General features: G+C 36.0%; 2 protein-coding genes across 6 annotated transcripts in view; one reads left to right on the forward strand and one right to left on the reverse strand.

The window, feature by feature from the left end:
• Window positions 1–1,571, reverse strand: part of uggt2 (UDP-glucose glycoprotein glucosyltransferase 2) — a 43,103-nt gene extending 41,532 nt beyond the window's left edge. For 3 of the 5 annotated variants that reach the window (XR_007931608.1, XM_051905659.1, XM_051905655.1), the window contains exons 1-2: window positions 1,424–1,549; window positions 408–541 (exon numbers count right to left, since the gene is read on the reverse strand). Coding sequence is in view for 4 of the 5 variants with exons in the window: in XM_051905659.1 (XP_051761619.1) it covers window positions 408–529 (122 nt within the window). In the remaining variant the exon portion in view is untranslated. Of the gene's footprint in view, window positions 1–407; window positions 542–1,423 lie in introns of all 5 variants that reach the window. The other 2 variants (XM_051905658.1, XM_051905657.1) reach the window with 2 other exon arrangements.
• Window positions 1,572–4,196: 2,625 nt separating this feature from the next.
• Window positions 4,197–13,836, forward strand: part of hs6st3b (heparan sulfate 6-O-sulfotransferase 3b) — an 83,189-nt gene continuing 73,549 nt past the window's right edge. Inside the window, exon 1 of the mRNA XM_051906625.1 lies at window positions 4,197–5,275. Coding sequence (XP_051762585.1) covers window positions 4,740–5,275 — 536 coding nt within the window. The 5' untranslated portion in view covers window positions 4,197–4,739. The remainder of the gene's footprint in view (window positions 5,276–13,836) is intronic.

Consider the following 13,836-nt stretch of genomic DNA (forward strand, 5'->3'; position numbering starts at 1 on the left):
GATATACGTCCCAATAGAAATGAAAAGACTATCGCAACTTCTGTTTCATGCCGACTTTTCATGCCAAATTTGTTGCCATAAGACATGCAATATTCCATCTAAAACTATTTTTATAAATATTATATTGTATAATTACTATATATACACAATTGTTATAATTCCATTATAATTTAGAGACCACATGGAATATTTACATTGTAAATGCATTTGTCACACAATAAGAAATGGTAACTAGTTAAAAGCAGATGTAATATTCACTTTCCATTACACAATTTGAACCTAAAATCTTGATTAAATAAAGTGCAATAAACAGACATTGATTTTTATGCATGAAGTCAGCCATTTAAAATGGAAGGGTAGCTAGTGAGAAACTAAATTGCAGGATAACAATTACAATTCCAGCCTACCTTGTTTCCAGCAGGAGAGGGGTCATGGCCCATTTGGCCTGAAGACTGGCGATGACTCCTTTAGATGCTGAGTGGACATGCTGAAACCTCAGCAAGACCAACACAATGAAGACCACCCTCATGATCAGACACTGCTAAAAGAACATTAAAGATAACACTATTATAATTTTAATCAATAACATTAAGATCCATTGTTCCATTACACAATGATTGATGGATTATTTGCAAACATTTAAATATAGCTAGAAATGTCAAAACATCAGAAAATAAATGGAGAAGTTGTCATAAGAGCTAGTATTATTGTTTAGTGCTTCATAATTGCTTTAGTTTTTAAACTATACCTCAGAGACCTTTAAATAGCCTAAATATATTTAAATACAGGTGGAAGCTGGCTTTTTTTTAGCGGGATGGTATTTCAAATTTCAAACAAAAATTATTTTCAAATTACTGTCAATAAACATCAGGTTCCAACTGTAACAACTAACCCCATAGCATCTATATTAAGACAACACACCCTCACTATAGATTAAATGTTTGTTAAACGAAATATCTCTTTTTTCCAAGACAATAACGTGACAATAGACAACAAAATATCTCAACAGAAAATAACTTCCATATTCACTGGAGCAAAAACTGGGAAATTATCATTATTTTTTCATTTAAGTTTTTAGTAAAAGCACATACAGCAAGTCTAATCTGTCCAGTAAAACGCCACGTAGCTACAATGTAACGTTATGTGTCAGTTAGATGCATAATTGTTGCATTTTTTACAGACATCAGCATCACTGCCCGTTTCATACAATTTATGCAAATCAGACAAAACAGACTATGATTTTGATTGGTCATTCTAACAAATGAAGAAACAATAAAATGGGAAAAAAGCATAAAAGACATGTTTCACAAACGGTTCAATCACTATTAGCGTTTCTTCCTGTCTAAAACAACACATTTTTCAACAACAATAAACCGCGACCTGCCTCTGTGATATGCACTATAAATATGTTTCAAAAACACACCTAAATCATCGGACACTGAGCCGCTATATTACCCGTCTGTTTCACAGGACGCCGCCATTGAGGGGTCCTGCATCTTTAATTCCCTCTTCCACATATGGGAAAGCGAAACATTGATTCCGCTTGAGTAAAAAACGTCAACATTTCAGCGACTGGCAAGCCTAATATTTTAAATAAAGTTAATTTTAGTTATTGTAGCAGTGAAATATCTTACAGCCTTAACATGTTTTAGAAGTTGTACGCAAGAGTTGGTTGTTCAGGCATTTTCATGGACAACTAGGAATGTAACGGTAGAGCTCCTGAAGATTTGAAGTTCACATTAATGTTATGAACACACAGTGTTTTTTCCCTGTTTGATTCATTTAACTTAAAATATTGATATAGCTGCAAGTTACGTCTCATTAATTTAAGTTAAAACAAATCACATATTTGGCTACAACTTTCATATATAGCCTATATAAGTTATTGTAAGTAGGATAGCCTAGAAAAAAGTTATTTTGGATTATATGATTCATTCAGTTCTATGCAATATAGTGTTTGGAATTGCTAACCTAATGGTGAAATGCTCGTGTATTTACATGAAGCCTATGTATGTAAATAATTGAATAGTTCCTAGTTCATTTTTTATATTAGTTCAATTATTATTGTTAACATTTATATTGAATAGATTGTTACTGGTACTTTAAATCAACGTCATATATATAATTTTTTTTTTTTTTATGTTGCTATGAAACTGCTTTTATATTAAAATACTGCATGGGAGATTACATGCATTTTATTGCATTATAACCTACTATTGCATTAGATATTAAATTTAATATTTATAGGCTAGGCTACTCATTTAAGCGAGTAGCCTATATATTCCTGGAAAATAATTACTTTGTAGAAAGATGTAGTTACATATTTGGGGTAAAATGTGGAGAAATCAACAATAGTATATTTAAAGGTGCAATATGTAATATTTTTTGTTCGCTAGAGGTCGCTAGAGGCCTATTCGAAACAAAGGTGTAGCTTGATGACGGCAAGTTTGAGTGCGGAATTTTGGGACATGTGATCTTCACCACAACGGCAGATGGAAAAGAATCAGGATAGGACTCGGGAAGAAATCATGTTCATGGATGAGATTCACGTTACTGTAGTATGAAGCAGAGCAGGACCGAGTGTTGTTGGAGCTGAACGAGGCCGCTGGAGCGATTGCGCAACACACGCCGCGAGCAGCGGAACTTTTATTATGACACGGTCGCCGGAGCCGCTTCCGCTTTTCCGGTCATGAGTATGAGGTAACGCAGCTCTTATCATATTAGATACATTTGAGTGTGTTAAAAATTATGTTATGACGTTACTCTGATTGTTCGCTCAGTGGCTGCTGTGAGACACTTGTTGCACACTGCAGTAAACTAGATCGATTTTACAATATCATATTAAATGCTGGATGGCTTGTGTTGAAAAAAAAAATGGCATGCAATTCATTTTAAAACATAATGTATGATGGAGAAAATGCTGTATTACTGTTACTAAAAATAAAGCTGCATCTGATTATACTATGTTAGCTACTTCACAAAATAGTGTTTTTCTCTGCGGCATGGTAAAGCATAGTACTCACAAAAAATCAAGAAAATTAGATTTAAACAAGACTAAATGTGTTGAGCTATATAACAATAATTATTTTTCTGTCTATAAATATATCAAAACAGTTGTTCCCTTGCCTATTAAAACATGTAAATATTAAAGCGTCTTTGGTGTTTCCATGGTTTCTACAAAATAAAACCAGAAACCGAGGGTAATGCGGGTATGAAGCAATTGACAGGCGACTCCTCACACGTCCTGGAGCCTTGGTTAAAATTGCAATTTTCTCACGATTTACAAATAGTTGGAAACATTTGGGATATTGTAAGTACTCATGTGAACAAAATATATAACACTGGCCTAGTGGTTTTTGGATATTTTACTGCAAAATTCTTACATATTGCACCTTTAACTCGCACTCTCATTAATAAACCAAAGGGGGCGCTGCATAAGAAAAATATGAATTTGCCCTAGTACAGAGACGTACCTGGCAAAATTAGCCTAATGGTTAAACCCACATGTAAAATACAAATCATTTAAAAGAAAGAAGAAAAAAACACTATAAACGACTATAAAACTACTATAAAACACTACATGCCCATAGTAAATTTGCAAGAAAAAAAGTTAAAATGTGAAATATGCTGCATGAAGGAAAAAAAACAACATTTAAAGATAGGCCTACCTACACATTTTTATAGTATGGATGATATAAAGAATCAATGTCCAGTTATTAGAAAATGATAGCTATTGAAAATGAAATTACAAAAAAGTAAATCGTTTAACCTGAGTCTAAATATAACATTAATCTGCAAAGATATAGGATTAAAATCTAATTTGACAATTACAGACAGACATGCACATGCAAAGTAGGCTATAGTTCGTTGTAATTCTCCTCCCTGGTAGTAAAGACCAAGGAATTCTACAAATTAACAATAAATATATATGTCTATCTAGTCTGTAGAGGTAGAATATCCATAAAATGAGCAGCATAAAAAATAATTAAAAAAAATAAAATTAGACAGTAGAATCTGTTAAATTATAGCCTATGCGTGCTTCTCGACCAAATTGGCTCCAAATTATGATACAATTCCCGTAGCATTCCTTTAGTATTTTCCCCAAAGTGATATGGCACAAAGATTGCATAGCGCAAAGAACTGTGAAGCAAATAATAACACGCACACCGTGAATTCTCTCAGTAGTGGTGACACTTTATTGCTGAATATACCAGAGCACTGGACTGGGACCAGGTGCAGATGAAATTGTTCGCGTGCAACGAAAGAGCTCGTGCTATAGTACTGGCGCGCCAGTGTCTCTTCATTGAGGCGCTCGCGTCTCATTGACATCATTCGCATCATCCCGCTGATGCGCGTCGCGGGATGGATGGAGAACACAGACTCATCGCGATTCCGCAGAATAAAACAGACCAACGAGACACTTCGAATCGTTTCATTTGCACAGAGCGACCAGACGTTAGTACTTTAATTCTTATACTTTATATTACCACGATGTTCGGTCCTTGAACAGCATTTGGTTATGCAATTTATTATGTTTGGTGTCTTACACTTTCTTTACAACTTTGTGAGAGAGCAAGTTTGATGTGAAGACTTGGATGTCACACTTTCGCGCATCTTTTTACCATATCAACATGTGGCATGGGGCTTTTGGGCTGGATCCCACGCGAACGTCCTGGAAGAAAACCTGGAGAGGAGATCATGATTCACACTAATTGCATGAAAAATTTCCATGTGTTAAAATGAATGATAAACCTAACAAATGGATTTTCATCCCAATTTTAGCCATTCTTTTTGTCATGATTGGGTACCAGTATATTTGTCCGGCAGGCGGTCAGGCTTGCCATTTCAGGACAGGAGACAAACTCGTGAGGATCGGTGCCCTTCCCACTCCAGACCCGACCACCGATGACCTATACCGGGAGCAGGACCCAGAGGAAGACAGCCCGCCTAAATGTGCTAACTTTACAGAGCGCGATCTGACACGCGATGTCGATTTCAACATCAGGGGAGATGATGTGATTGTGTTTCTGCACATTCAGAAGACAGGAGGAACCACCTTTGGCAGGCACCTGGTCAGGAATATTCGCTTGGAGCAACCGTGCGACTGTAAAGCGGGACAGAAGAAATGCACATGCCACCGGCCCGGTAAGCAGGAGTCCTGGCTCTTCTCGAGGTTCTCCACGGGCTGGAGTTGCGGTTTACACGCGGATTGGACTGAACTGACCAACTGCGTGCCCGTGATTATGGACAAAAGGCAGTCTCCAAAGCGCAAGAGGTAACGCGCCTCCCTTTCTCTCATAAACTAATCCAGAGAATTCATTTGCCGCTCTGTTGCTTCTAATGAAGGTAATGATGAAGTGTAACATGAGGGTGTTTTCACACTTGAGTCCACTCAGATCTCTTTAAGTAGACCAAAATTGTTTTCACACTCTTAAAAAGTGAGTTCAGATCTCATTAATACTATTAGGCTACTACTACTAATACTAATAAATAATGTAGTTATAATAATTATTATTAGCTACTATAAATATATTGAAATTATCATACACTAAAAAATGGTGTAGAAACAATTTTCACTCAGAAATTGCTAGTAAATTACAAAGAAATGGCAAGTAACATTGAATTAAACAAGACATTTTGAAGAAAGACTAAAATAGTATTTTCTTGTAAAACATACTCCAATAATGTTTGTTTTATTTACTTCAAAAAAGTAAAGTATTTTTTAAAGTGTAGGCTTCAACAGTAATAAATTTCAGTTGTAATTTCATTACTTTTATGCTACTTTAAGCAATGAAGTTTGAGGGAGTTTTGAGACCCCTTTAATTAGTTATGTTTGCACTCACATTGACCCTGTCTTAAAAAGTAGACTCAGATCCTATTTCTGTCCATGTTGTGATGAGTTCTCAGTTTACTTTCTATAAAAATATTGCCTTGGGGATCTACAATTATTATTATGAGGTGAATATTAGTGCGAAATAATAAAGCTTTATGTTCACAATGCACTCAGACTCAGACTCCCAGTTTGATTTAAAGTGGTCTGAGTTCATTTGGAGCATTCACATACAAGCTAAGCCAAAATTCATGCTGCAACCACTTTTGGACCCCTGAAACAATACTTAAGGTAATTTTTTTCCTCTGATGTATTACTAATTCTGGACCAGTTGAATGAGAAATGATTTTAACCACAGAAGCCAATCAATCACTCCATTGTTTATGATCATACTGTTGGTTAGTCCACTGTGATGGAGAATACAGTGCCTACAAAAGAGATCTGGTGCCCGTTGCATAAACCGCTAAGACTAGTCTTACAAGTTAGACATCACGTTTTTTTCTTTATGACTGTTTATAACTTTTTTAAATCAGTTACATAAAAACGTAGATTAGCTTAATTTGATAAGACTGAATGCTCCTTGACTAACTGCTAGTGAGTTATACTAGATCTTAAGACACTGTCTTAACATAATGGCTATGTTTATGCAACTGGCCCCTGCGCATTATGAATTCTGTTGTGTCTTTACTAAATCCAAGTCCCTTGTACTTTCCTAGAGTCCTAGTCATCCATTATGCCCTTTACTCCTGTCTATAATGCAGTTTTTTTTATTAAGACTCTCACTTTATAGAAGGTATTTTAGTCATCTCTACCTTTAAAGATGAATCTACTTCACATACGATTTTAAATAGATATTTACCCTGTCAGAAAATGCAGTATAATTGGGGTTTTCATTGCCTGTGGACCCTCTGTGTTACTCAGTGATATTATTAATGTGACTGTGATTTTATCAATGTGACAGTGATATTATTAACTTATCATCCAACATGGTTTATGACAAACGCATGACAAAATGGCAAGCCTAAAATGCTATTTTTGTACAGTCTTTGTGACCACAGCTCTCTTTCTCAGATTCTGTATTCCCGTTTAAATGATGGAGAGACCGCGCTGTAATGAACTTTAAATGAGGTATCATAAAGCCGAGCCGAGCCGTCGAGCATTCCCATCTATAAATCTGACAGTGCCAGTCTGGACAAGCAAGCTATTAAAAAGTTATTTTAGTTGTTTACTAAGTATAATGATGGCTTAATATTGTGGAAAAAATGCAGACTTTCACTTTTATAAGTGCCTGCGAATAAAAGACATATGTGTTTTTAGTGCTTGCGAATGTTCTTGTAAATGGCATATAAAATAGCTTTATCGTCACCTTCGGCTACTTCCTGATCTAACGTTAGTCCATGAATTATGTTTGACACAACTGGCTGTGTCCGTCATATCTGTTTTGCTCTGTTATCATGATAAACTCAGTTTTGGCAGTTTTTCATTAATCAGTTGCCAAGCAAATGGACCAAGTTAATTAGTTGCTTGGCCTGTTTATATGGTTCAATGTATTGTAATGAATGAAAATTGCTCATTTCTGAGTAAACACAATACTGAATGTGAGGAACAGCTGTAAAAAAAAATGCATGTTGCCTTTAAGAAAGTTTAAAAAGAGGAAACATTCGTTGAATAAATTCACACTTGTACCCCAAACCTGCAAGACCTCAGCTATATGATTCATCTCTGCAGAATCAGCCAGCTCATTCTGGGAGTTCACAGCCTGTATGTGACAGAGAACCAATGCCCAAATGAAACATAAATCCATCGCTGGCTCGCTCGCTCCGTCCTTTCAAAATGCTGCTTCGCATTGCTTCTCTAAAGATACACCATGAGATGCAAATAAATCTCTTCTGACAACAGACGCTTTTGCTCTCTGAACCGCATGTACTAAGTGGTGACTGTATGAAAATTTTATCCTGATACCCAGCTCTGTTTATTTCAGTTAAGATGGATCATTCTGTGCTTGGAGGAGGTTTTTCACAGACATATGATTTTTTGCTGTGTTTAAATGCCAAGTTCACACTTGAAACTTGCTGCACTCACAGTATTCCATAATCTAATCATCCAGATTAGTGTAGCAGTGCAAAGAGATTGTGCAATTTTTTTATTGTGAGCATGCAGCCGATGGTGGGTTGGTAATGTGGCAGCCTGGTTTCTCAGGCATGGTGTGGCCTTTTCAGCCTGGCACGGAGCACTGCGGGCACATCGCAGGAGCCTGAAAGGTCAGCCATGCCAGAAAAGAACAAACAGACACTATTAGAGTCGATGAGAAGGAAGAGTTGAAGCGATCTCTTCAGGGAGAGTCTTCTCTTCTTCTGTGTCTTGTTCTCGATCGATTGTCTTCTACAGTCAAGGGTTTCTCTTGCAGGTCAAAACTGTCAAAGAAGCAACAGTGAAAGAATCTTGCTGAGCTGGTTTGAAATAATAAAGTAAAAGTAGTCAATTTTAATGCACATTGATCACATTGCTGATCTTATTGTACAGGATACATTAGTTATGCTGCGTTCAACTTGTGACGTCATGTCCTCGGACTCGGAATGTAATTATACATTTTTATGGGAACAATATCAACGCCAAAATGGTTATGTGGTACAAGTTGGAGCTTTCAGAAAATTCAGAGTTTACAAGTAATTGCAAGTTCTACGAGGACGTGAACACTTTTTGAAGTCAGAATCTTGTAAGAACGCACCTTTTTTCCAAATGTAATGCAATGCCAACTTTTCAAGAGACAATCAATTCCCCATAAGTAAAATCAAGTCCCACCCAATTTTTCCACATTGAATATCCTATTTCACTCAGAAATACAACCTATTGCGTAAGTAAAATGGGTTGCGAAAGGTATTTGAGTTGTTTTTAATTAAAGATGCTAATCTTATGATAACTGACCAACCATATAACACCACAATTAAGATCAATTTCAGACCCAACAGGGTTTTATTTTGGTGCAATCCTCACGTATTTTATACCCAAAGGCATCACATCAATTTAAATTATGTTGTTCAGATGATAAAGCCCCCTGATATGGAAAAACCTCTGACTAGTTTTTTTCACCTTCTTTTCTTGTTCTTTCATAGTTCTGCCTCTCTTCAGGACCGCTCTCTGCCTCTTTTTATTTTAGCACTAATTAAATTTGCCAAGTCCCCTGACATTATAACCAAATGGAGTTTTTGGGCAGTCACGAATGTGCAATCTGCTGAAATGAGATGCAATTAACTAAGCCAACTGCACACAGGTACTGAGATTAAAGGCACTGCAAATGATCTGCACGTGTTTACAGAAACAGACTCTTAGTTTGCATTTATATATATATATATATAAAAAAACACCATTATATAAAAAAACACCAAGACAGCTAAACCATAATTAGGAACACAAAAGCATTAAAACGATTTTGTTTTTCTGCTCAACACTGATTTCATAGTGTTGTCGCTTATTGGCATAAAGGTCAACAGGCATTTTACAAAGTTTTAGTGCACATTATGGAGAATGAGGTTCTATTTTGGCATTTTACTGTTCCTTACATAAGATTTCTAAATATGACTTGAGCGCCTCCCTCACTGAAAGTCTATTGTTTTTTTGTTTTTTTAAATTCTGTTTTATTGTTTGCTAGGCATAAACCATATATCCAATTGATTCGAAGCATATCATTCATGTCTTTAGCAGGGTTTTGTAGAATTTAGAATTTGCTCCCTTTCAATTCAAGAGCATGAATTTAAAAATGAATTATGAAGTTGATTTGACAGGAAGTTGATTCGGAATGACAAAAAGGGGAATTTACAGAACTGCAGTTTAAAGAAACCATTCATCCATCCATCCATCCATCCATCCATCTATCCATCCATTTTTTTCCCAAAACTTTCAAACTATGCTTTGTCAAGCCAACATTTAATGTTTGTCTTGACAAACTTTGCTTTTCTAGTTAAAAATGAGTTTACTTACTTTATCATTTCTTTAAATTTCAATTAATTGTAATCTACTTTCTTACATTCAAACCATATTTGCCATCTCAATTCAAAATCAGGAATTTAACTGGAATTTAAAGGCATTCTCAATTCAGTTCTGAATAGCACACAGCCCTGGTCTGCACCAAAAATGTTGTGAGAATAGTTACCAACCAATGTACGTAGGCATGGGGTTTTGCACACTAATTAGGTACACATCTAGAATGTTTTTTCTGTGAAAAAAAATGTTCTATTGTTTGTTTCTACTAAATCTGTCCTCTGCATATAGTAAAACAGAGTCACTTTATCCATTAACACATCACCTCATCTATATTACAACAGTCTATTTGCGTGCACGCCTGAATGTGTGTTAAGTTTTCATGGCTTTTGTGGTTAGGGTTTTCACGCTAATGTAATGAGACCTAGAAAAATCTCCCATTGTTCTTATGAAACTAACATTCAGTGCTTCGAACAGTCGAGGTCCACCGCTCGCCCTCAACAATTAGAGTACAAATAGATTCACAAGCTCCTCATTTCCCAGACAATCACAGTAATGAGTAACCTGCAGCTGCACTAATGGGCCATTATTACTCACACGAAGAAAGTGATGACATCCTCTTGGCACAATAACACTCTTTGCATGATATTTTATTCATTATAGTCAACACAGAGACACAATTAGGAACTGTCAGCGTCTGCATGGGCTCAGATCAATACTGAGATGTCATCGCCCATCTTTCGCAAACAAAGTAAAGCGCTTTTTCTTGTCACCTTTTAAATTCTTCTTCCTGTTCCTCCTTGTACACATCACTCCTTCCTCCTTCTACACATCACTGCGCTTGTTAGATAGCTTCTGTTGTCATGTTCAGATCTTTTCAGCTAGATCTGTCAGCTCTTGCAGGTTCTCTGTTTGCATGCATGGGGCTGCAGGAACTAAATTTGTTGGATTTACAGCCTGGAGGGACTTGCTCAAGCCCTGTACATCTTCATTGGTATGGGATGTTTATTAGGTGCAGGGCTGAGCATGCTCTTGTGGGCTAGACGCGGTAGGGTCTGGAGATTGCTTTCACGTGTCATTAATCCAGGTCGCCATATTCTCTGAAGCAAAAAGCAAAAACTGTAATCCAGTTGCTATGATAATTATGTGCTAACAGGAAAGTTGGTGCAGTCAACTTCTGTTTGAGCTAGAGTCTAAAATATGAATAAAAAGGGCTAAAAGCCCTTTGAAAAACAATGTGTTGTTCGAAGCTGCATATTGTTAAAATGCTTTTGCTACATTTGGGGGAAAATACAGTTTGCCATATTTAAATCACACAAGCAAAAGTGCTGCTATTTCAAATCCATGCTGATATAAACAGCATGGTTATAAGTGTGATATAGTTTTCATACAATAACAAAAAAAGAATTATAAACCTTGGACGAGCCAGGATTTTTTTTGTGTTTGTGTTTGTCTGTATGATTTTGGCTTCCAACCATCATGAAAACACAATAATCTTGATAAAACGATTATTGTGCCGCAAGATAATGTGCTGTTCCCCAGGTGGCTTTTTGTACACACGCTCTAAAACGGAGCAGAATACGGACAAGCAAAGTATACTAGGCATCTGGTGCGCGCCTAAAGGTCAAATACATACAAAATTGTCAAAATGCGGGGCATGGCGACGATTTTGTAAACACAGTCAGTTATGTTTAAGTGAATGCAAACAGCTGGGAGAAAATAGGATGTGTAATATCAGTATATTAGATCTGTGCATTAGGTCTTAAAGTGACATTAGCCTAATATACTGTCTGTGTCATTAATTAATCAAACAACAAAGAGAAAATCCCCCACTTCTCTTAACTGAATAATTTTAGCTTTAATAAGAATCAATATATATTTAATTCATACAGTGAAAACTATGCTGTGCTTTATTTTACATGATTCAATTTCTGTAGTCTATAATTATTATTATACAGCCAGTAATTATCTGGGAGATATATATCTATATTTTTTTTTTTTACTTTAGCCTCATTTATTATTATTATTTATTTATTTATATATTTTGACACAGTGTAATGGATTCATCTCAAAAATTTTCATAATTAAGTCAAGCAGCTCGGTGAGAATGATTTAAAATACTTATGATTACATAAAGTGTTTGCCTACTTGTGTTGTTTAATTTATGCAGTAGCCATAAGTTCAACCTCAGTTAATAGTCATTGGGTTAATTTGTTTAATTCACTTCATTGTGTGCTTTCTGTTAAACAAATTTCGGTAACACTTTAGTATAAGGAACACATATTCACTATTAACTACGACTTTTCCCTCAGTAAACTACTAATTTACTGATAATTAATAGTTAGTGAGGTAGTTGTTAAGTTTAGGTATTGGGTAGGATTAAGAATGTAGAATAAGGTTATGTAGAATAAGGCATTAATATGTGTTTAATAAGTACTAATAAACAGCCAATATTCTAGTAATATGAAACTAGTTAAAAGACCCAAAAATAAAGTGTTACCCAAATTTCTTCACCTAAAATGGTTAACAAACCACAGGTTTAACGTTTTGTTACCTCCTAATAAGCTTGTTACCTCCATATCTGTCACCAGTCCTCAGGACAGGAAGTGTAGCTACATTTCCTCAACCTCATGTTGATGAAAATCTGTATAGGCCTAAATCTTGAGAGGTTGAGGCGTGCACTGTGAAAGCTACTCAGTGTAATGAGACAGGTCTTGCCAGAGCAGACGCTCAGCTCTTTTGACACTCTGTCAAAAAATGCTGCTATAGCATATATGACTCTCCAATAGTCTAGTTCTTGGCCTTTTATTGGCTGCAGTCATAACTTAGCCTCGACTTATAGCTGATGTCTATAGAGACTATAGAGAAACAAGAAAATATTATTATAGTTTATTGGACACGTCGTAAATTAATACACTTTAAATATAAGATATTTGTTATGCCGTAAAGTCTTTTTACCTGCTACAATCACACAAGAGGGTTGAAAATAACTTTCTTCGTTGCTGTCAAATAACAGAATGACAGACAGATTTTGTTTAAATGGATTGTAAGTAAATATCCACTTCATCCAGCGCTATTTTGTTTTCTGTGTTACAAAATATACCGTTGTTTACTGATTGAGAAACTACTCCAAACGATTCAGCGCATTACACTGTGAATGATTCGCGAACTGATTCAAACAGTTTTCCTAAACCGTTTAACCGATTAACTCAAATGAACGGACCCATTCATCCGCGGATCGGACATAGTTCTGATTCATTGTCAACATCCGACAGAAAACGTGTGACATGACATTTTTGCCTAAATATTGTTGACGAAAAATTATTCTTGGCTCCATATATGGTAATTTTCATCGCCAGGTAATGTAAGAAGAACTGGTTTGACAGAGGTTTTATATAGACTACTGGGCTGGCTCAACAGTTCATTTTAAGCGTAACGTTAAACGAGAAATTCTGCCACTTGGTGGCATTGTGGCAAGTTCAATCATTTATTTCATTTTGACCACCTAGTCATATAAGCCATGGTTTATATGTTAGTTTTATGAAAGTTAATGTTTACCTATCTGTTCTCATAATTACAGTACCATAGCAGAAGTTGAAGTTTCACTGCAGGCTTTCTGCAGGATCAAGCTGAGCACAGTGTGATGATGTTAAACATAGATATTAATTTGATAATTCACATTGAGATGAGTCGAACATGGAGGTGAGGCCTGCTGGGAATAACAGTTTACTTCTGAAGTCTTTGGAATATAGACTACATGTTTGTACTGTGGCGGCCTTTATACTCTGAGCTGCAATTACTGCTATTTGTTAGAAGACCATGTACCCCAAGTAATTACCATGCTGCACTCCCCAGGTTCATACTTGTACAGTTTTGTAGATTCTGATGCTGATTACCACTGAAAATTATTTTAGCCTTGTTCCTTGTGTTTTAAATAAATACAGGCTGTTTTTTAGTAAAATGCACTTACTATGGAAGACTATGGGGCAAGACATTCAACAGTGTTCAAAAGCAGAGATGTAACTTAT

The sequence above is a fragment of the Ctenopharyngodon idella genome, chromosome 9, assembly GCF_019924925.1.
Source record: "Ctenopharyngodon idella isolate HZGC_01 chromosome 9, HZGC01, whole genome shotgun sequence".
Classification (NCBI taxonomy): domain Eukaryota; kingdom Metazoa; phylum Chordata; class Actinopteri; order Cypriniformes; family Xenocyprididae; genus Ctenopharyngodon; species Ctenopharyngodon idella.